This window comes from Zonotrichia leucophrys, chromosome 18 (assembly GCF_028769735.1).
Source record: "Zonotrichia leucophrys gambelii isolate GWCS_2022_RI chromosome 18, RI_Zleu_2.0, whole genome shotgun sequence".
NCBI classification, from domain to species: domain Eukaryota; kingdom Metazoa; phylum Chordata; class Aves; order Passeriformes; family Passerellidae; genus Zonotrichia; species Zonotrichia leucophrys.
In genome coordinates, this window is record NC_088187.1 from 11,865,172 (window position 1) to 11,888,207 (window position 23,036).

A 23,036-nucleotide genomic window follows, 5' to 3' on the forward strand; every position below is an offset into this window, starting at 1 on the left:
GCTGCCAGGAGCGCTGTGCAGGGCTCTGGCACGCTGCCCCCACCGAGGATCCTGCCTCTGCCAGTGCCAGGGCAGTGCAGGGGCTGACAGAGCCTCTCCTCTCCTCTCCCCAGGCTGCTGTGGTGCACACCACAGAGACCATTCGCCTCCGCTACTTCATGGACCTGCTGATGGAGAAGCAGCGGCCGGTGATGCTGGTGGGGAACGCAGGGACGGGAAAGTCAGTCCTGATGTGGGACAAGCTGGAAGCTCTCGGCACAGACGAATACCTGGTGCAGTCTGTGCCCCTCAACTTCTACACAACCTCGGCCATGCTGCAGGGTAAGGCTCACAGAGCCAGCAGCTGCCCCCACACTGGGCTGTGCTGCAGGGTCCTGCAGTGCTGACCCCCACCCACCCACTCCTCTCACTGCAGCCGTCCTTGAGAAACCCCTGGAGAAGAAATCAGGGAGGGTTTTTGGCCCACCTGGCACCAAAAGGCTGATCTACTTCATCGACGACATGAACATGCCAGAGGTGGACAAGTACGGCACGGTGGCACCACACACGCTGATGCGGCAGCACCTGGACCACGGGCACTGGTGGGTGCTGGAGGGGCACGGCACGATGGGGGGAACCTGTGCCCATCCCCAGGGAAAGCGTCACGGTGCTGGTCCCCACACAGGTATGACAGGAACAAGCTGACCCTGAAGGACATTCGCAACTGCCAGTACGTGGCCTGCATGAACCCGACCGCGGGCTCCTTCACCATCGACCCACGGCTGCAGGTGGGCAGAGGGTGGAACGAGGCAGGGCGCCCTGCAGTGCACCAGCCCCTGTGGGACCAAATGCCCACGTGCATTTGTGCCCTTTGTGCAGCGCCACTTCTGCGTGCTGGCCGTGTGCTTCCCCAGCCGCGAGGCTCTGATCACCGTGTACGGCACCATCCTGGAGCAGCACCTGGCCCGCCACAACATGGCCATGCCTGTGCAGAAGATGCAGCCCAAGCTGGTGGCAGCAGCCCTGGGTGAGCCTTTGCCCCGCCAGGGTGGGACGGGCCCCTGGGGAATGCTCGGGGGTCTCTGGGGACCTGCTCACCGCCCTGTCCTGCCAACAGCCCTGCACCAGAAGGTTGCCTCCAACTTCCTGCCAACAGCCATCAAGTTCCACTACATCTTCAACCTGCGGGACCTCTCCAATATATTCCAGGTATGGGAGAGCTGTTTCTTCTAAATCACCCTTGTTCCTCCCTTTCCTGATCCCACATCCTTGCAGCATACCATGTCCCTGAAAAGGGCCTTGGCCTCTCCCCAGAGCAAACCTTTGCAATCAGCTCTGAGCAGCACTAAAATGACCCTAAGGGCTGCGGGATTTGTTTGTCAGGGGCTGCTGTTCTCCACGCCTGACTGCCTGAAAACCCCCGTGGACTTGGTGCGTCTCTGGCTCCACGAAGCAGAGAGGGTGTATGGAGACAAGCTTGTCGATGAAGACGATCAGTACAGCTTCAAGAAGGTGATGGCTGACATCAGCAAAGCCTCCTTTCAGGTGAGTTGTGCTGAAAAGTCAGGTGCTCCAGCCCAGGTGCCCCCAGGTGCCCCACAGCTGAGCCCCACAGCTGGAATTACCTCTCGCAGGAGATCAATGAGGAGCTGATGTTCGCCAAGCCCAACATCTACTGCCACTTTGCCCAGGGCATGGATGAGTTCAAGTACATGCCAGTGACAAGCTGGGCATCCCTGAGTGCCCTGCTCGGGGAAGCCCTGGACAGCTACAATGAGGTGAATGCAGCGATGAATCTGGTGAGTGCCTGTGTCAGGCAGGTCTGCCTGGAAATGTGGGACTGCAGCATTGCACTGCTTGGTTGGGTTGCTGCATTATGGGGCATTCACTGCTCTTTCTGCCCTGATCCAGAGCACCAAACCTTCCCCTCCTGTTCTCTTCAGGTGCTCTTTGAAGACGCAGTGTCTCACATTTGCAGAATTAGCCGGATCTTGGAGTCCCCTCGGGGCAATGCACTGCTGGTGGGGGTGGGAGGCAGTGGGAAGCAGAGCCTGGCTCGGCTGGCAGCTCACATCAGCAACCTGAGCGTGTTCCAGATCACGCTGAGGAAAGGCTACGGCATCCCAGACCTGAAGGTAGGAGCAGCCTTGGGCCCTGGCGCAGTGCAATCTGCCTGGGGCTGGGTCCTGCACTGGCAGTGAGAGTGCCTGGGGGGCTCACAGGCTCTGCTCTCCTTGTGACACTGCGTTTGCACACGAGGATCCACAGGTGACACCCCTGAGTCCTGCCCCAAGGGGCCGCAGTGCTCCCCCAGCCAGGCATGGGCAGGGGCTGCTGGTGACACTGGGGGTGGTGGTGTGGGCAGCCCTGGTGCTGCACCTGTGCCTGGGCAGAGCACCTGGCACCAGCTCCTTCCCACAGGCTCCCTTCCCAAAGGCTCCCTTCCCAAAGGCTCCCTTGCAGCTCCAGGGCAGCCCAGGGCTGCTCCAAACTGGTCACTTTGGAGAACACCTCGTGGGGGTTGCACTGGGGGGTGACCGTTTCTCTCTGTCCCAGCTGGACCTTGCCTCCCAGTACATGAAAGCAGCTGTGAAGAACATCCCCAGCGTGTTCCTGATGACAGACTCCCAGGTGGCTGAAGAATCATTCCTGGTTGTGATCAATGATTTCTTGGCGTCCGGGGAGGTGCCAGGCCTCTTTCAGGATAATGACATGGAAACCATCATCGGGTCCATGAGGCCTCAAGTGAAGTCGCTTGGATTGGAGGATACAAAGGAAAACTGCTGGAAATTATTTATAGATAAAGTCAGGCGCCAGTTAAAGGTGGGTGTTTGCTCTCCAGGTTGATTTCTCTGTGCCCTGATTTACCCCATCCAAAACCTCTTTGCAACAGGCCACAGAACACTGAGGTTTCATCCCAGGATGGTGGGTTTAGGCAAAAGGTGTTGTCAGAGACTCCCCAGGTGCCCCCAGCCCCAGAGGCACAGGGCAGAACAGCCCTGTATTGACCTCCCTGCGGGCAGAGCAGATCAGTGGCTTCCACAGCCACAGACCATGCTGGGCACTCCCAGGGACACCCACAGGAGCCCCGAGCTCAGCTGCTGACTGCAGGCACCAAAGGAACCCAGTTCCAGCCCTGGTGGGAGTCAATGGGAAGGCAGCAAAGCTCAGGCCTGCAGCAGGATCCCTGCAGTCCTGTGGAGCCCCAGAGACGCTGCCCCACCCTCAGGCACTGCTGCTCTGCCCCAGGTCGTCCTGTGCTTCTCGCCCGTGGGCTCCACCCTGCGTGTGCGGGCCAGGAGGTTCCCAGCTGTGGTCAACTGCACGGCCATCGACTGGTTCCACGAGTGGCCCGAGGACGCGCTCGTGTCCGTCAGCAGCCGCTTCCTGGAGGAAACCCCGGACATCGAGGTGAGCTGGGACCCAGCACAGCTGCACGGGGCAGTGAGCTGCTCCTCTGCTGCTCCCTGCCTTTAGTGTGCCCAGGGATGGGGCCTGGCATGACCCACAGGGCTGGGAACAGCAAGCTGGGAATAGGTCCTGGGATTAGTTTACTGCTGGTTCCAGCATCAGAGCCTGCAGCCTGTGCTGTGCTGGTGAGGATGAGCCCTCCCTTCCCATTCTGTCCTTAAAACACCTGCACAGGCAACAGCAGCTGCTCCCACACAGGGACGTCAGGGACAGAGCTGGGCATGGGAAGCAGCACCAGCGCCTTCACCACCAGCTCTGTCTCAGCTCTGCGTTGTGCTGCTGATGAAAGGGGTCGCTTTGCTGTGGCCTCTGTGGCTGCACACAGAGCCAGCCTTGCAGGAGGGCTCAGTGCAGCCTGCACACCACAGCCAGCTGCTGCAGCAGCTCCCTGTCTGTGCTCCCTGTGCAGCCAGAGGTCAAGGCCTCCATCAGCGAGTTCATGTCCTTCGTCCACACAAGCTCAAAGGAGATGTCCAAGATCTACCTGACCGTGGAGAGACGCTATAACTACACCACGCCAAAGACCTTCCTGGAGCAGATAAAGCTCTACCAGAACCTGCTGGCAGATAAAAGGAACAACCTCTCCAGCAGCATCGACAGGCTGGAGAAGGGGCTGATGAAGCTGCGGAGCACAGCATCACAGGTGCCTGCCCACAGCCCCTCCTGTGCATCATGCCTGTTCTGGGTCTGGCACAGGGGGAGAGAGCAGGCACATCCCTGCAGGATGGTCACAGTGTCTGTGAGGTCCCCAAGCCCCATAACGAGACACTGCTGCTCCACCAGGCAGGGCTTGGCAGGATCAGCCCTTTTATCTGCTCTGTTTCTTCCCTCATTGAGGTGGATGACCTGAAAGCCATGCTGGCAGTCCAGGAGGTGGAGCTGAAGCAGAAGAATGAGGACACAGACAAACTGATCCACGTGGTGGGCGTTGAGACGGAGAAGGTCAGCAAGGAGAAAGCCATTGCTGATGAGGAGGAGCTGAAGGTCGAGGCCATCAACAAGGTGCGAAGTGCTGAGTGGTGTCCAGCGTGGGACAGGGCAGCGTGAGCTCTGTGGTTACAGCCACTTACCCCATGCCACGTCCTCCCTCCCCAGATGGTGGCTGAGAAGCAGCGAGCCTGCGCGAGCGACCTGGCAGAAGCAGAGGTGGTGCTCTCGGCCGCCCGCGAGGCGCTCGACACGCTCAACAAGGTGGGTGAGCTCTCAGGGGAGGCAGGTGCCCAGCAGGGCCGGCAGCCCTGCCCAGGAGGATGCTCAGGGCCCTGTGGTCCCTCCCCAGTACAACCTGACAGAGCTGAAGTCCTTTGGGTCCCCACCGCCAGAGGTAGTGAACGTGATGGCAGCTGTGCTGATTCTGACAGCTGAAAACGGCAAGATTCCGAAGGACAAGAGCTGGACAGCAGGAAAAGTCAAGATAGGAAAAGCAGACACCTTCCTTGCAAGCTTAAAAAACTTTGATGGGGAAAACATCCCTGAGCCCTGTCTCAAGGCATTTGAGTGAGTCCATGGCTGGTTCCTGCCCCTTCACAGCCCCTGCCACCAGCTGCCCTGGCAGGCAGGCCAGGGGGACGCAGAGCTCAGCAGGGTTTGGGGACAGGAGGGGATGCAGGCGCTGGCCCTGCTCTGCCACGCTGCCACCCAGAGGGTTTGGGGACAGGAGGGGATGCAGGCGCTGGCCCTGCTCTGCCACGCTGCCACCCAGAGGCAGCCCAAGCGCCGGGAGGAGAGGGACAGGTGCCAGCAGCTCCACAGCACGGCTGTCCTCCCGTCCTGCTCCAGGCCCTACCGGAACGACCCCAGCTTTAATCCCGAGTTCATCAAGTCCAAGTCCACGGCCGCAGCAGGGCTGTGCTCCTGGTGCCTCAACATGGTGCGCTTCTACGAGGTGCACTGCATAGTGAAGCCCAAGAGACAGGCAGTGGCCGATGCTGATGCTGAGCTGGCAGAGGCGCAGGCAAGGCTGAGTAAAATCAAGAGCAAAATTGTGGTAAGTGTGCGTCCCCACAGCCCCCAGCCACCAAAGGAGCAAATGAACTCTGTGTACCCAGAGCCCGGCCCAAACACTGCGCTGGGCTGGAGATGCTACAGAGTTCTGGGACCATGGAGCTTCCCATCTGGGCAGGGAATAGCTCTGGGGCTGTTCTCTTTCAAAGGCCCTGAATCAAAATCTGGCGACTCTCACTGCTCAGTTTGAGAAAGCCACAGCAGAGAAGATCAAATGCCAGCAGGAGGCTGATGAAACCAGCAAAGTCATCAACTTGGCAAACAGGTACCATGCAAGCATTGGCTCTGAAGCACCAAGGCAAGCTGCTGCTCCCTGGCATTGCCTGGTGGCCCTGACACCAGGGGCATGGGAGCAGCAGAGCCCCCATACCCTCCCCAGATTAAAAAATTCTGAGATTAATTGGGCCAGACATTGATGGGGGGAGGCAGCCATGGAGATGTTTGGTGACAAGGCCCCAGGTCACCATGGCTGAGTTGCCACCCACCCCTGGCCTGGTCACAGCACCAGCACCACAGCACCAGCACCATCCCCTCCTACCCCTAGGCTCGTTGGGGGCCTGGCGTCCGAGAACGTGCGCTGGGCTGAGTCCGTGGAGGATCTCAAAGTGCAGGAGAAGACGCTGTGCGGGGACGTGCTGCTGGTCTCTGCCTTCGTGTCCTACATCGGATACTTCACCAAGAGGTACAGGGCTGAGCTGATGGAGAAGCACTGGCTCCCCTTCCTCCAGGCGCAGAAGGTGAGGGGCGCAGGTTCCACCCCAGAGGGCGTCCCCCTGCCCTGCAGCACCGGGGGCTCCCACCCCTCTGCCCCAGGCACCGACAGCCCCTCCCGGCAGGTGCCCATCCCCATCACCCCGGACCTGGACCCCCTGAGCCTCCTCACGGACTCGGCCGACGTGGCTGCCTGGAACAACCAGGGGCTGCCCAGCGACCGCACCTCCACCGAGAACGCGGCCATCCTGTGCAGCACGCAGCGCTGGCCGCTGCTCGTGGACGCCCAGCAGCAGGGCGGAAAGTGGATCAAGAACAAATTTGGGGAGGACCTGCAGATCGTCCGCCTGGGCCAGAAGAGGTGCGCCAGGGGCTGTGGGGTGGGCACAGGCCCAGGCTGCACCAGCCCCCCTTTCCCTGCCATTGAGGGGTGCAGAGTCAGGGCAATCCCGTCCCCCATCAGAGCCAGGGCACCCAAGGGCAGCAGCCCTGATGGTGTACCCAACACCTCCAAAAGCTCTGTGGGGGACTGGCAGAGCACAGCGGGGTCCCAACAGGGCACAGTGGGTGGAAAGCACTCCGTGAGCCCCCCACAGCAGCCCGAGCCCCCCACAGTGCACAAGCTTGCCATAGACACCTCCCCTGTCGCCCCTCAGATACCTGGACATCATTGCCCAGGCGGTCTCTGAAGGACAGACGCTGCTCATCGAGGACATCGGGGAGACCATAGAGGCAGTGCTGGACCCGCTGCTGGGCAGGACCTTAATGGGCAGGTCAGCACACCCCAGTGCTCAGGGGTTTCACCGGCCCCATCAGCCACTGCTGCCCCAAAATGCTGCTAGATGCACCTTCACTGTGGGCAGCCTGGGAGCCTGATCCTTCTTTTGCTTTGGCCACATCCCCAGTGCTCCCCAGTATGTCCCATGGAGGACATCTGTACTGAATGTGGCCTGGCCCCAGCATCCAGCTCATTTAGTGACTCAAGGACACGTTCCCTGGGACACCTGCCATGTGGCATGAAAAGCTGGAGGGGGAACTGCACCCCAGAGGCCATGAGGGGCTGTGGCAGGGCAGCCTCCAGCTCCTGTTCCTCCATCCTTGCCCTGCCAAGTCTGGTTTGGTACTTCTGCCCTTGCTGTGCCTTTTCCCAACCAAAGAAATTCATCCCAGCAGGAACAGCACACAGGCTGAGGGCATCTGTGGGTGGTGAGTTACTGCCCAGTGTGCGGGGATTAATTTGTTTAATTAACTGAACAGATACATTAGGATTGGAGATAAAGAAGTAGAGTATAACCAGCAGTTCCGCCTAATCCTGCATACCCGAAGTTTCAACCCACACTACAAGCCAGAGGTGCAGGCTCAGTGCACTCTCATCAACTTCTTGGTGACGCGGGAGGGCCTGGAGGACCAGCTGCTGGCTGCTGTGGTGGCCCGGGAGCGGCCAGACCTGGAGGCCCTGAAGGTGCAGGGGCATGGGGGCTGCTCAGAGGGGTGGGGAGGCCGGGGCACTGTGGAGGGTCTGGGCAGGGAGTGTCAGAGCTCCCTCTGTGCCCGCTGCTGTTCAGCAGGAGCCAAGGAAGCTCCGAGCAGCCAGCACTGCCTGGGTGCACTCATCACCTCGCCCTGGGCTGATGCTGGGAGCCAGCAGGGCCACATCCACCCCCCCTCCACCGGCACCTTGGTGCCCCTATGGCAGGGGACCGGCGCCAGCCCTCGGGTGTGCTCTCGAGTGACACATCCCTGGGTGCTGCTCCTGCAGGCAAGCCTGACCAAGAGCCAGAACGAGTTCAAGATCAAGCTGAAGGAGCTGGAGGACTCCCTGCTCGCCCGGCTGTCGGCTGCCGGGGGAGATTTCCTGCGGGATACAGCACTGGTGGAGAACCTGGAGATAACGAAGCGCACAGCCAAGGAAATTGAGGAAAAGGTGAATGTGCTCGCTGGAGCTGGTGCCACAGGCAGAGGGACAGCTCGGCTGGGCACCCAGCAGGAGGGTGGGCACTGCTTTGCTGTGTGACGGGGTTCTGGTGACACCCACCCCCCTGCACCTCCAGGTAAAAGAAGCCAAAGTCACTGAAGTACAAATAAACGTTGCGAGAGAGAACTACCGGCCGGCAGCAGAGCGTGCATCCCTGCTGTACTTCATCCTGAGTGACCTCTGCAAGATCAACCCCATCTACCAGTTCTCTCTCAAGGTAGCTGGGGAGTGAGGAGGGACAGAGATGTCTGTGGGTGGGACAGAGTTGGGGCAGCATGGAGAGTCAGTGTTTGAGCTTTCACGCTGCTGACAAGACCCCAGCAGCCACAGGCTGATGCCTGCTGGGATCTCCTCAGGCCTTCAACGGGGTCTTTGAGAAAGCCATCGAGCGAGCAGTCCCCAGCGACGACACCCGGGAAAGGGTGATCAACCTGACCGACCAGATCACCTTCTCTGTCTATGTGTACACTGCTCAGGGCCTCTTTGAGAGAGACAAACTCATCTTCCTGGCCCAGGTTACCTTCCAGGTAATCCCTCCTGCTGTACCACAGGCATTCACGTGGCTTTAAGCAGCTTGTTCTCTTACTGTGGATGCTCAGAGCCTCTCACCCCTCACACTGGGGCCGTGGGCATTGGGTGGCTGTGATGCTGCACTCCCAACTCTCAGGTCCTGGCCCTCAAGAAAGAAGTGAACCCAGCAGAGCTGGACTTTCTCCTGCGCTTCCCTTCCAAGACTGGAGTCACGTCCCCTGTGGACTTCCTGCCCAACCAGAACTGGGGTGCTGTCAAGGTGGGTCTGTGCAGTCACCCGCTGTGCCAAGGCAATGCCAGCACGGTGCAGCGGGTCCTGCAGGGGGGCCCTGGGGATGAGCAGAGCCCAGGAGTGATTCAGTCCTTCTCTGGGGAACCTGAAGGCGCTTTCAGAAATGGACGAGTTCACCAGCCTGGAGAACGACATCGAGAGCTCAGCAAAGCGATGGAAAAGGTTTGTGGAGATGGAGGCGCCAGAGAACGAGGTGCTCCCCATGGACTGGAAGAACAAGACAGCCCTGCAGAAGCTGTGTGTGCTGCGGTGCCTGCGCCCCGACAGGATGACCTATGCCATCAGGTACCTGGTGCCCAGCACAGGGCTCTCCTGCCAGAGCCCAGAGTGTCACCACTCCAGCTGCAACCAGGGACTGTTCCCATCTCACAGGGTGGTTCTATTTTTCTGTAGGAACTTTGTGGAAGAGAAAATGGGAAGCAAGTATGTGAAAGGAAGGAGCATTGATTTCTCTGAGGTGTACAAGGAGAGCAGCCCCTCCTCGCCCATGTTCTTCATCCTCTCCCCTGGTGTTGACCCACTGAAGGACGTGGAGGCTCTGGGTGAGGCGCTGCCCACCCCAGACTGGCACCAGCCCCCTGGCCAAGCGGCCAGAGCTGCAGGGACCCACTCAGTGCTGATACTGACTGCAGACATTCCCCTCGCAGGCACGAGGCTGGGCTTCACCATTGACAACGGGAAGATCCACAACGTGTCCCTGGGGCAGGGCCAGGAGGTGGTGGCAGAGCACGCCATGGAGGTGGCGGCTGCCAAGGGCCACTGGGTCATCCTGCAGGTGGGTGGGGGCAGTGGGACACAGCACAGGGCACACAGTCCTGCTAGTCCAGGCACAGCACGCAGGGTGACCCTGCTGGCCATGGCAGTGACACTGCCTGGGCTGGCTGGCTGCACCCAGCAGCTTCCCCCTGTGGAGCCACAGCAGGAATCGGGGTGGGGGGAAGTGAGATTCTCAGGGTGCAGAGTTTCTTCTGCAGAACATCCACCTGGTGGCACGGTGGCTGAGCACGCTGGAGAAGCTGGTGGAGCACCACAGCCTAGAAAGCCACCCCGAGTACCGACTGTACATGAGCGCCGAGCCAGCCCCCAGCCCCGAGACACACATCATCCCGCAGGGGCTGCTGGACAACTCCATCAAGATCACCAACGAGCCGCCCACAGGCATGCGTGCCAACCTGCACGGAGCCCTGGACCTCTTCAATCAGGTACCCCTGTGCTCCTGGGGCCGTTCTGGGCTCCAGGCACGGCTCATCCTCTCCTGGGCTCCACAGGCTGAGCACCTCACCTCGGGGGTGTCTCTGCTGCCAGGGACACTGCACCTGGAGCCAGCCCTCACCAGCACGTCCTCCTGGAGTGCCCAGGGGCCCCCTCGGGCAGGGGTTTAGGGGTAACCAGAGCTGCCCGAGGGTTTCCAACACAAGGAAGTGCCAGGTTGCCGGTGCCTTTCCTGAGGCTGAACCTGGAGCTGCTGCAGCTTTGCCAGGAACAAGCTGCCTCAGCTGTCAGCAGGGCATTGAGGTGTGAACTCCGAATTCCTTCATAAACAAATGAGTGCAAAAATTACCAACTAGGAAATCATTAAAATACAATTGTGTGCCTTTTTTTCTAATTAACACTTTCGGTTCTCTTTTGCCTATGAATGTTCTTCATGAGAGGGGCATCTGATAGCAGTGTTCAGTTGCAACCCATCCTCACTGTTCCTCTGCAGGAAATTCTGGAGCAGTGCAGCAAAGAGTCGGAGTTCAGGTGCATCCTGTTCGCCCTCTGCTACTTCCACGCCGCGGTGGCCGAGCGGCGCAGGTTCGGGACCCAGGGCTGGAACAGGTCCTACCCCTTCAACAACGGCGACCTGACCGTCTCTGTCAACGTCCTGCAGAACTACCTGGAGGCCAACGCCAAGGTGAGGGATGGCGAGGTGACTGCTCCTCAGCACAGCACAGCACACATGCAGCAATTGGCCTTGCTCAGAACATTCACCAGTTTGCAGCACAAACATCATCTCACAAAGCCCAGGGCCAGGAGCAGCTCCTGCTCTGCTCCCTGCACGCTCAGGCAGGGGAAGGGGATGAGTACTCAGCCTGACTGAGATGGCTGAAAAAGGCATCAAGCACCAGCCAGGCAAGTGCCTGCTCTGCCCACCTGCCTGCTCCAACCCATGCCTTGGTGGTTCCACCTAAAAAGCAAAGCCTGCCCCAAGAATGCAGGTGCAGTGAGCAGCGCTGAAGACTCACCTTTAGACCTGCCCTCACAGACGAGATCAGAGCTGGTTGGAAAAAAGACAGGATTCAAACACAGATGACTGTGTTCATACTGGGACAGGGAGAAATCTGTGGGTGACCAAGAGACACCCCTCTTCCCAAGCCTCTGTGTGTCCAGGGACCGTCACCTCCCTCACACACAATCCTGCAGCCGTCGCTCTGTGGCTGCATGGGGAACTCCAGGGAGAGCCCCAGCTTGAGCCTCTCTGTGCAGGTCCCGTGGGATGACCTCCGGTACCTGTTTGGGGAGATCATGTACGGGGGGCACATCACGGACGACTGGGACCGCCGGCTGTGCCGCACGTACCTGAGCGAGTACGTGCAGCCCGAGATGCTGGACGGGGAGGTGTCCTTGGCTCCAGGGTTCATGATCCCTCCCCGCATGGATTACGAGGTGAGAAACATTGCAATCTTCTCTAGAAAACCCCTGCTCTGGAAAAACGGGCATGAGCACACGTTCCCCCTCGCTCGCCAACCAATTCGTCAGTCCCCTGGGAATATGCAGAATTGCTGCAAAAGTAATTCCTGTGGTTGAGATGGAAAGGGAAAAGCTTGGGTGAGACACAAGTTAAAAAAGAGCCTCCGTGCCCACGGGCAGGTGCCGTGAAGGGCCCCAAGAGTGGTGATGGGCTTTCAAGGTTGCAGGGAACTCTGGGCTCCTTTGCCTGCACTTCCAAGCTAAGGCTGACCCTGCACCCAGGCCTACCACCAGTACATCGATGACAACCTGCCAGGAGAGAGCCCCCACCTGTACGGGCTGCACCCCAATGCAGAGATGGGATTCCTGACCGTCACCTCGGACAGGCTCTTCCGCACGGTGCTGGAGCTGCAGCCCAAGGAATCCGAGGCTGCCGGAGGCTCGGGTGTCTCCCGAGAGGAACAGGCGAGTCAAGCCCTTTGTGGCAGAAATAACTGATTTTTTATAAGGTGGGGAAAGTAATTACTTTGGGGAAAAAAACCTCTTAAGGGTGACAACTGCGAGGCTAGAGAGGGGAGGCAGATACAGGTCTGGAGACAACTGAGAGAGCAGCCCATAGCAGGAAGGAAGGGACAGCAGAGGGAGGGGATTCCAGCCCTAATACAGACCCAAGAGCAGTTAATAACAGAATGGAGTGTTAGTAACAGAGGAGGAGGTACAAAGAAACACCAGGGCAGAAAAAGAAAAAAATCTTAACAACTTAATTAAATGGTTCCTGCAGCACTTTTCTCTGGGCAAGAGCAGTTTATGGCATTCTCATTTCAGGTGAAGGCAGTCCTGGATGAAATCGTCCAGCAGCTGCCAGACCCATTCAACATGGAGGAGATGATGGGAAAGGCAAAGGAAAAAACCCCATACACGGTTGTAGCCCTCCAGGAGTGTGAGAGGATGAACATCCTGACCAACGAGATGAGGCGCTCGCTGAAGGAGCTGGACCTGGGACTGCAGGTACACAGCGGGCGGCGCCTGGGTCATCTCCCAGCACTGCAAAGCCCTCTGTGCTGCCTTTGCTGCAGCTCCCACCCACCAAGCTGGGCCAGGAGCACCGGGCAGCCCCAGCCTTGTGCTCCCCGGGCCCACACACGTCCCTCGGGCTGTCCCAGCAGCAGCTGCCAGTGACAACACTGCCTGGGCTTTTCTCTTTCTCAAAGGGAGAGCTGACGATTACATCCGAGATGGAGGAGCTGTCAAATGCTCTCTTCTATGACAACGTTCCAGAATCATGGACACGTTATGCCTACCCCTCCCTCCTCACCCTGGCCAACTGGTACGCGGACCTGCTCCTGCGGATCAGGGTGAGCAGAGTGTGTGTGACTGCCAGAGCCTGGGGTGCCCAGGACTCTGCCACCAGTGCCCTGCTTCATTGGTAACTGATTTATTTCTCAGTGTCAATTTAACCAGCCTCAAGTACCTGAAAAGGGCTGGTACTGCAGGAATGGGAGCAAAAGTCTGACCAGGGTTCCCATTACAGTACATCACTGTGGCAAAAGAACATCAGCTCCCCCTCCCTCTTATTACAACCCTGGGTGTCCCATAAAAAGTATTAATAAAACTGGCCTTGTTAAAAAATAACAGCAGCATTTTCTGCACTATGAATTCAGGGTTTCAGCTTCACTGCTGCAGGGGAATCTGCTGCTTATTCCTCCCACACCACCTCCAGCCAGCCTCCATTCTGCAAGATCAGCTGAAGCTTGGCTTACGCACAGCAGAGCATCAGCTCTGCCACAGTGCCCTGCAGCTCACAGCATGCCCTCCACCCTAAAGGACTCTGCTGCTTTATTTTCCAGGAACTGGAAGTCTGGTCAACAGATTTTGTGCTGCCTGCAACAGTGTGGCTGGCGGGATTCTTCAACCCCCAGTCCTTCCTCACAGCCATCATGCAGTCCACAGCCAGGAAAAAGCAGTGGCCACTGGACAAGATGTGTCTGGCAGCGGAGGTGACCAAGAAAACCCGCGAGGAAATAACATTTCCCCCTAGAGAAGGCTCCTACGTGCACGGGCTGTTCATGGAAGGTAAAAGCTGCATCTCTGAGGTGTTTCAGACACGGAGCAGGCCCAGCTCAGCCCTTCTCCCTCGTGCAGTGTCAGCACTTGCTGGCGGCAGCTCAGAGCAGGGAGCCCTGGGTGCATCTGGGTCCATCTGGGTCCCCCTGGGTCCTGGCTCAGCCGCCAGCTGAGGGCAGCACTGCCCGCATCTCACAGCCCTACCAAACCAGAGATCTGTGTTTTAGCAGTTCAGGCTCCAGCTGATGAACCCCAGGGCTTCTGGAGCTACAGGGCTCTAGTGAATACATATGTCACATTGTTAGTTGATGCTTGAGTAAGACAGATTGAGAAACTTAAATCCATGATAATTACTGCTAATGACAGGGAAGGACGCAGTTCAGCAGAGCAGCTGAGGGGTCCACTTGGACGAAAGCAGAGAGCACACAGGACAGCATGTGACACATCCCAGCACAGCCAGTTCACCTTAAACTCTGCAATTCCCACAAAAAGCCGTGCTGAAGGGAGGGGTGGGGACAGAATTTATTCAGACATCCCACACACAGTAAGGCAAATGCAGTCGTGGGTCACAGTGAGATGAGAACATGTCAGAGCTGCCCCCACTGAGCCACTCGGGGCCGGCAGGGGAGCAGCCCTGGGGGACAGCCCGGGGAGCAGCCAGTGCCAGCCAGTGCCAGCCAGTGCCAGTCCCTGAGCGCGGTCCCCGCTGTCCCCGCTGTCCCCAGGCGCGCGCTGGGACGTGCCCACGGGCTCCATCGCGGACGCGCGCATGAAGGAGCTGACGCCCGAGATGCCGGTGATCCTGCTCAGGGCCATCCCCGTGGACCGCATGGACACCATCAACGTCTACGAGTGCCCCGTCTACAAGACACGGACGCGAGGGCCCACCTACGTCTGGACCTTCAACCTGAAGACGAAAGAAAAAGCTGCCAAGTGGGTCCTGGCCGGTGTGGCTCTGCTCCTAGAGGCCTAGATTTAATGACAAGGGAAAACAGCAGTACTTTTAGTTGTAAAAACCTCCCCGTTGTGTAACTCAGCCTATGTTTGATTGTACCAGAACCGTTTTAGCAAAGTTTGAATAAAGCCAGTGCTGGAAGCGCTGCCGTGAGGAGCCTGCTCTCGCAGCACACGGGGTTCTCAGGGCGGATACTGGTTTTCCACTGGTGGTTTCTGACGTGGTGCTGGTGGGGAGCCAGACCACCGTGGGAAGCCAGACAGAACAACTGCACACAAGCGCTGACTCCTTTCCCTCTGCTGGCTCTCCATCTTCCCACAGCTCTTTGTGTGATGGCTCAGTGCAAACTGAACAGAAACTCCTCATGCTCCTGCATGGAGCATCTGTCTGCCTGGGGCAGACGGGAGAAGAAAGGGGCAGATTTGGCCCAGTTCACCCACACCCAACCTGCACAGCCCAGAGAAGGTCCAGCTGCAAACAGGCTCCTCTCTGAAATATGTTATTTCTATTTCTAGGGTACAGAACCCACTTAGCCTTTTCTTCACAACAAATAATTTGTATCAGCATTAACACACATTAAGGTGAGTAGATCTGCCAAGGTTGGTCCCTTTGGCATAAAACAATTCACCAAAATCCCAGCCTGTGAAATATTTGAACAATTAGCTCTAAAATAGTTACCTCAAACTTCCCTCACAGCTCACAGTCAGACAAGCCCCAGAGAACAGCTCATTTCGTTACAGAGCAGCAGTATTTATAATCAGTTACTACTGAGTTTCAGACTTAGCATCAGCTTATTTCAGGTGCCAGAAATCCTGCTTGTGGCACTGCCAGATCAGAAACCCTTGCTCACACCTTACCCTGCACTCTCACACCTTTTCACCTGGCTTCCAAACACCTTCCTTGCAGGATGTTATGGTTCAAGCCTCCTACTTCCAGCAAGGAACATCCCAAACCCACACCAGCACCAGAAGTCTTCTCCTGCCCTTTGACACTTGTAACATATCTGACTGTGAAGCAGGCAGGCAAACCCTGCTGAGGGGAGGCCATGGCCAGGCAAGTGAAAGGGATGTGGGAACACCTGGCACACACAGAGCAGTGCCAACTGCACAGACTGTGCCCAGCACAGGAACAGGCAGGAGGGACAGCCTGGAGCTCACAAGGGCTGGAGTCACGGGGCAGTGGAGTCACCAGGAACCCCAGGACACCACAAAACAGAAAAGCAAAACCAATTGCCCCTGTTAACCAACACTACAGGGGCAAAGCAAAGCCCTGACTGGATACAAAGACAAAACATTTTAAATATTCCAGCAATGCTTTCAATTGGCTGGTCAAGACAGCACAAACACAGTCTCTCTCTGCAAAACTCTGAAAGGGACATTTCAGAAAGGGAGTTTTATTTCCAGGCATGGAAAATACCACTGTATGGGTTCTCTGCCAGTGGCCCTTCCAGAAATTCTAGTAGACAAAATTCAATCAGGACCTGAGCACTGATCCCAGTCCATGGCAGCCAGTACCCCAGAGGAATTGACAAGTTCTGGTTTTCCCCTCAATCATCTGCATGTCCATGAACTAATTGTTCAAATCTTTCTTTCATGACAGAGCACTGCAGCTATTCACTACAGTCAGTGCAATATAATTCCCCATAATGGCAGCAAACTCACCCAAAGCAGCAACTTCTCTCCTTTCAAAAGAAATTCTTGATCAAAGGTGTCACCAGCTTCACCCACAGTTTCACATAACGACTTGGCTGCTCAAACGTTGATGTTGAGACTACACCTGAGCAGAGGTAAAGCTGCTCTTGCTCCTGAACAGGAAAGAAACATCATCTCAGTAAATCCCATGTGTTAAATTATATAATGGTCTTTCAGAGAAGCAAACTCTCAGATAAAGCTGACCAGGGATCTTGCCACAAGTATGCACCATTTCTCCGCAAGAATTTGCAATTAAAACTCTACAGAGAACAAGGGTAGAGGGCTTTGCCTTTTTGTGCCCCACAGCTGCATGAGCTGAGCTTCAGTTTCAGAAAACTCCTCAAGGCCAGGCTGTAATTGCCAGAAAAGGAAACCTCACCCAAACCTCCTGGGACTGGCTTATGCGGCTCTTTCTAGACACGGCCCAGGCGCCGTGTTTGCAGATGAATGTGCAGCCGTGATCTCAGCTAAATTACCAGAAACACTCGGGCCCCCCCAGCCTGCACCCAACTGCACCGGGAGGAAACGAACCACCCTGCTGATAACAACACTCACAGCACGTGAGAGCAGCGCTTTGATCACAGCTAACTGGGGGTTTCAGCACAAACAGTCAGGTTTCAGGATCTGCAGGCAAACAAGGAGCAGAACAGCTCCTGGAAGTTTGTTCATCATCTGTTTTTTATAATTGAAGCTGTCACAAACAGCAGAAAATACTCTGCACTATTTAAATTCAGGGTGGAACAGGGAAGCAGGAACCAAGTACTGGAAAGTAACACTAAAAAGATGAATCAAGACATTAATCTGCCAATTCACTCTAATTTGAGAGCCCTCAAATGCTGAAAGAGCTACAGGCAGCCCTGCTGTGAGGATTCTGCTCCATGACCATCCATTATGGTGAGATCTGAGCACCAGAGGCAAGGCCAGTTCCCTGAATCGATCTCAGTTCATTCACAGAAGCACCCAAAGACACCCAGACCACTCACATTTCTTCCCAAATCTCAGCACACATTTTTAAAATGGAACTGAACATTACACAGGCAAAGTGATTTCATGGCAGCATCCCAGGAATGGATTAAGTCTTCTAAAAAAGACCACAGAAAGTAAACACCCAGGCCATCTCAGAATCAGCTTCCAGCAATCGGGAATGGTTTAAAGCCCTTTCAATGAGATCACTGCAGCCTCGTGTGAGAAAATTCCTTTGTGTCACATTTCCATTGATTTTCCCCTTCCATTAGAAACAAGCAGAGGCAAGATATGAATTGAAATACTCAAGCAACTCTTCCAGTAATAGAATTGTTTTTGATTAGATACACTCTGACTCATCCCAGGGAAGAGCCCTGATGCAAGAGGGCAATTCCCATTGATCTTGCAGACAATTCTGCCAGCACCTGCCTCACACAGTGCATTTCTGAGGGCTCCAAGTCACACAGAGGCACCAAACATCTGCTTTGAAACAGAACCCTGCAGGAGAAATGACTTGGGACAGTCAGTTCCAGCAGAAGATTCAGTCAAGACAGCTGGAGAACCAGGCAGGACCGGGAGGAGCAGCAGAACTGCTGAGCATTACAAGCTTCCTAACTAAAAACAGCACAGAAAAACCCTGGGACATTGAATATCAAACCACTCCAAAATGTTTGTGTCAAGATTATATAATGTCATTATTATTATTCAAGATAAGAATTTTATCATAGAACCTCACGGGCGTCCCAGCCAGTGCCATCCCTCCTCCAGTCCGAGCTCAGCCATTCCAAGGGCCCGGCCTCACTAGCCCAGAGCCTGCCATGCCCTGGCAATGCTCAGTGCGGGGCTAAGGCTCAGAGGGGCAGCGTGGCTGCAGCAGAGGAGTCAGCAGGTCCTGCACAGGCTGTGTGCACAGCCAGCCCTGAGCACTCCCGGTACCCGGGGTCACTGGGGACACACATTCCTTCCCGTTATGGCCTCATTTCCCAGCACTGGGCACTCGCAGCAGGCAGCTCATCAATAGTCACTTCACTGACAGCTCCTCAGGACTCCCCATGCTCCAGCAGCTTCTGAGTTATTGGAGCTGCAGGTTTTTACTGCCACTGCGTCCTCAGCACTCCCTGTGTGCCCCAGAAGTACAACATCCCCACTGCACCCCTGAATCTGCAGCTTACCTGATGCAGCTGCTGCTGCAAGGCTTTATTTTCTGTCACTATTGCAACCTGAGCCTCCAAGTCCCGATGAACTGATCGATATCCGAAATTCGGAGAGCCAATCAGGGTCAGGCAGGGCAGGTCACTCCCTGCCAGGTACAGCCAGAGGCCTGCAGGAAAATGAGGAAGAGAGGCAGCGTGAGAGCCAAGGGAATGGCCAGGGTGGGCTCACATGGTGCCTTCACTCAGAGTGAATTTTAAATGCTTTAAACATGGATTACAGATTCTGTACAGGAGCTCAAGAGCAGAGAGCAGCCCAGCAGGGCCTGCAGGGCTGCTCTGCTGTGTGCAGTGTGTGCCACTGTGGGGTGTGTGCAGTGTGTTCGTTGTGTGTGGTGTGTGCCATGTGTGGGGTGCCCTGGCACAGCCCAAATCAGTGTTCTGACTGAGTACAACACCCCCAGCCTGCCCCAGGAACACACTGCCCCAGAACAACCCAGAGCAAGTCCTGTCACTGCATTAAAGGCTGTTATGCACCACAGTGAATTCACAAACACCAAGAGAAGACAAACAGGTTTCCAGTGAAGGAACCAGCCCCAAAGTCCCAGCCAGACAGGCCAAGTCTGTCCAGCCTGTCCCAGGACCAGGGAGCAGCCCCCATCCTGGGACCATGACATGAAGAGCATCTCCCAGCTCTGGCAGGTGAATTCACATGCCACTGTGAAGAGACATAGATGAGAAGTGCAAATTATTTCACACCCTCACTTCCAGAGGAGCCACCAGGACTGAGATCAGCCTCTTGCCAGGGCACCTGGCCCCCACTGCCACTGACCAACACAGCTCCCACAGCTCTGCCAGCACAGAGAGCAGGACAGAGCCCAGGACAGGTTTTCAAGGGAAAGATGGAATTATTCTCAAGCATATCACTGCAGCAGGGCAAGAAGGAACAGCCACAGGAGAATCAGGACTGCTGCCAAGGAGAGGCTGTGTGGCCACTCTGCACAAATGGAGCCAGAAAGCCTTTGCTCTCCTCAGCAGAGCCCTGGGTGAGTCTCTGGATGAGAGGCTCATCCCCATGGCTGGTCACACACAGACTGCAACAAAGAACCCGTAGCATAAAAACCACCTCGGCCTTAAAATAGCAGCAGGTTTCCCAACTCAGCCCCAGAGCAGTTCCAAGAATGCCTTGAGTAAGATGCTGCCGATTCACTGCCAGTTCCTGTAAGCTGCTCCCCGCCCCCACAGCACACTCACAGGGCTGGCACTGCCCTGATGCCTCCAGCCCTGCGGGCTCACCCAGCGCAGCAGGGCTGCACAGCCCACCGCGGGCCCTGGCAGCACATGGCACAGAGCTTGTCACCTTCTGCCACCAAGCAGGACCCTGCCAGGGGCTGTGTAGTGCCTGCCCAGCCAAAGGCTGGAGCCCTGCCCAAGCAGCAGCCAGAGGAGCAGATTCCTTGCCTTCCCGAGTGTCCTGTGGCAGCCCCACAGCCTTTAGAGGTCTCTGGTTTCACGGCCATCTGGCAGGATCTGCTCCAGCAGTGACTCACCTTCCAGCAAGGGGAAGCGCGGCTTCCCAGCGCCAGTCAATAGCAGTGACAGGGTTTATCCCACAGCACACAGCACCTGCCAGCACCCTGCCACCACAGCGGGCTTGGGAGGGACCCTGACCCCAAGGGAAGCACCCAGGGCAGTGGCAGGTGGGCTTTGGGAGGGGCAGCTGCTGGCAGTCCTGCTCAGACGTGCACCCCACCTGTGCAGAGCTCTGCCACACCTGCATGGGCACCCACGAGAGACAGCCCTGAGAGACATTCTGCGTGCAGATACAAACATGCTAAGGGGAGCAGGAGGGGCGTGCAGCACAGCCCCCGTGTCTGGGGATCCCATGGGAGACTCAAGGGTGTCTCAGGTCTCAGCCCAGAGAGGATACACCAACAGGCCCTGTTTGCTGCTGGGAATCTCCTGTCCTCAGCCAGGAGCAGGCTCCATGTGCTCCTTGTGCACATGCCCTTCACATCTCCAAGGCTTCCTCCCTTCCCTCTCCTGTCCTTGTCCTCTCTGCCACACCACGTGGCTCCTGCAGAAGGAAATGAGGTGAATCCAACGTGTGCCAAGGGCAGAGCATGCCGGAGGAGGAGCTGCACACTGATCCTCCCAGCACTCTGAAGGGGAATGGAAACACGGCAGCAAATGTCTCCAGCTGTCCCTGCTGCTAGCACGGGAGCTGCTGAACTCCAACCCTGCATCCCTCTCCAAGCAAACAGCCCACAGCAGAGAGCCCAAAGCAAGGGCCATCTGCACCTTGGTAGCCGGGAAAAGCAGCCCCTGTTTCTGGTTTATGCCAAACCTCATCCCACTGGGAGTTAGCAGTGCTCAGCAAAGGCAGAATCTGGGAATCACAGATTGCTCAAGCACGTACATGCTGAAAGACACGGGACAGCCCGGGCAGGCAGGCAGGCAGGGCCCTCCCTCGTGCTGCCCTGTGTCAGATAAGGGTTTCCCTGCACTCCTGGCTGGGCTGGGGAGGGGCACTCTGCGATCTGTTTGTCATTTCAACACAGAGGCACCCAGCAGCACCCAGGGATTTTCGACAGTCGAGAGAAGGCTGACTGGGCAGCTTTCCCTCCCCGCCACCTCTGAGCCTCCCCCGAGCACCCTGCGAGAAGCAGGGGGATGGAGCCATTCCTACCAACAGCTCTCTTCAAAACAGGCACAGCCAGAGCCCCAGTGTTCCAATCACAGCCCAAACACTCCAGCTGGGGCACGGTGCTGAGCCCCTGGAGCTGGGCACAGTGTATCCAGCAGGAACCCAGGCTCTCCCAGAGAAGACCTCGAGGGCAGCGTTCATTAACTCACTGCATGTTAGCCCATACTCCTTGCTCAGCCCTTGCTCTCTGGCTGCCCTGACTCCCATAAGCACATGCTGCAGCTCCTCACACTGCACCCCTGTGAGCTGGGAACGGGAGCTGGTGCAAATCCCCCAACACTGACACTGTCCCCATACAGCCCTGCTGCTGGGAAGGCCCCGGCAGCAGCTCCCTGCCAGCACCTGCCCCCAGAACTGCTGCAGGGTCCCCAGCAGAGCCAGCACTCCTGCCTGCTGAAACCAGCCAGGGGATACACGAAACTGCACCAGGGCACCGACTGCCTCATAAACACATCCAGATGCTTCCTTTCCTTCACATCGCCTTGTCATCCAGGCAGTGCTTCAGTGCCACCACAGGGACAGCTCTCACATCATCCCTGTGACTGTACTGAACCAAAGGCAAAGGCAAGGCATCCCCCAAGTGATCCAACCCTCCAGGATTACTCAAGCACGCTGCTTGAACCTCAAAGGAGTGTTCTGAAGGTTAAGCCCACACTGGCACCCAGCCAGCCCCTCACTCCTTTCGCAATCCAAATGCACAGCTCTCACACACCTCTGAACGAGACCCCTGGGGACAAGGGCTCCTTACCTTTGGCATGGAACGTCCAGCCAGCACGGGAGTACTCCTGCAGCTGCACCCTCTCCTGCTGCTGCAGGCAGCAGACCTCGCTGTAAAACTGATGTTCAATGTAAACGTAGGCAGCCGGGATGGCACCCGCCACCCCTTTGGCACCAAAAAACCCATTGACCTCGGGCGAGGCCAGCAGGATCCGGTACTCGGCCCTCGTGCCCAGGATGAGGTCCATGTAGGCCTGTGTCAAGTTGAAGTAGCCAGTGGTGAGGTATATCCTGGCATCCCGCTCAGCCTCTGTCAGCAGGGTCTCTGTGACCATCTCGTCTATTTGAATCCCAAAAGGTTTCATTTGGATTAAGGGATAGATCCAGGTGTCGGGTTCTGGTTTCAGACTCCCAGGTGCTTGAGAGCCTTGCTGGGACAAGAGGGAGCTGCCTGGCTGGCTGCTGTGGAAAGTCTTGGCGTGAAGGCGCTCCTGCCGCGTGCGGGCAGAGTTGATGACCTCCATGACCCTCCTGTTGGCAATCTCACAGTAAGCCACTTTGTCTCCTGCAGGAAAAGTCACAGAGATGGGTCTGAGGTCTACAGGCACACAGCTACACGTCACCTCTTACACACCAGGGAAAACTACTGACAGCACATGGATACAGGAACAAACAGGAGCCAACACAGACTGCACATGACTCTCTGTCTTAATCCCAAACCAGCTGTTTCAAGGTCAGCAGAGCTACATTACAGAAGAGAAATGCTCAGCAACTGGCAACAGCCTGAAAAATCCTCTGAGAAAGGAGAGGGCAAGCGCAAGGCTACGCTGACAACCAAGAATGAGCTGGAACAAACAAATAAACTCCCACCCCCAGCCTGAACTTACATCACCCAGCAGTGCAAGGCCAGGACAAAAACTGATGACGCAATCAGCCTGGCATTTCACTGCCCTTCTCTGCCCAATTTTACGCTTGTTCCCAGTCTTCCTGAACTGATTCCCATTTGATTCCCAGAACAACCTCTACGACAAAAGATTAATTACCAACAATAGCAGCACATTCATAAACCCTTCAGAACACGCACACACAGAGCACCTGGAATTGCAGCTGCTAATATCAGAAAAACTTCTCAAAGGACTGAATTCTTGTTTA

The 23,036-nt window shown here is 56.7% G+C and overlaps 2 protein-coding genes across 4 annotated transcripts in view; one reads left to right on the plus strand and one right to left on the minus strand.

Moving 5' to 3' along the window:
- Window positions 1-14,790, plus strand: LOC135455503 (dynein axonemal heavy chain 17-like). Its single transcript, XM_064728764.1, has 34 exons — window positions 1-321; window positions 416-581; window positions 665-767; window positions 859-1,188; window positions 1,363-1,524; window positions 1,614-1,778; window positions 1,923-2,114; window positions 2,536-2,802; window positions 3,229-3,390; window positions 3,860-4,093; window positions 4,288-4,452; window positions 4,546-4,641; window positions 4,730-4,947; window positions 5,230-5,437; window positions 5,604-5,719; window positions 5,999-6,191; window positions 6,291-6,526; window positions 6,822-6,938; window positions 7,423-7,627; window positions 7,925-8,089; window positions 8,217-8,357; window positions 8,497-8,667; window positions 8,808-8,930; window positions 9,055-9,248; window positions 9,357-9,505; window positions 9,611-9,738; window positions 9,938-10,165; window positions 10,669-10,860; window positions 11,433-11,612; window positions 11,919-12,101; window positions 12,462-12,644; window positions 12,848-12,991; window positions 13,484-13,709; window positions 14,426-14,790. Exons 1-34 carry the CDS (start codon window positions 159-161, stop codon window positions 14,671-14,673), a joined length of 6,153 nt encoding a protein of 2,050 aa, XP_064584834.1. The 5' UTR covers window positions 1-158; the 3' UTR covers window positions 14,674-14,790.
- PGS1 (phosphatidylglycerophosphate synthase 1) overlaps window positions 14,199-23,036 on the minus strand; it is a 17,954-nt gene continuing 9,116 nt past the window's right edge. For 2 of the 3 annotated variants that reach the window (XM_064728767.1, XM_064728765.1), the window contains exons 7-10: window positions 21,916-22,449; window positions 18,482-18,630; window positions 16,317-16,459; window positions 14,199-14,607 (exon numbers count right to left, since the gene is read on the minus strand). In XM_064728767.1, coding sequence (XP_064584837.1) covers window positions 16,340-16,459; window positions 18,482-18,630; window positions 21,916-22,449 — 803 coding nt within the window. In that variant the 3' untranslated portion in view covers window positions 14,199-14,607; window positions 16,317-16,339. Of the gene's footprint in view, window positions 14,670-16,316; window positions 16,460-18,481; window positions 18,631-21,915; window positions 22,450-23,036 lie in introns of all 3 variants that reach the window. The other variant, XM_064728766.1, reaches the window with a different exon arrangement.

Bases quoted from the DNA above. Each gene is read 5' to 3' on its own strand.
- LOC135455503 (XM_064728764.1), top strand. From the start codon at position 159: ATGGACCTGCTGATGGAGAAGCAGCGGCCGGTGATGCTGGTGGGGAAC. The intron at 582-664 runs GTGGGTGCTGGA...GTCCCCACACAG, and splicing joins CACCTGGACCACGGGCACTG to GTATGACAGGAACAAGCTGA. The intron at 9,506-9,610 runs GTGAGGCGCTGC...TTCCCCTCGCAG, and splicing joins GAAGGACGTGGAGGCTCTGG to GCACGAGGCTGGGCTTCACC.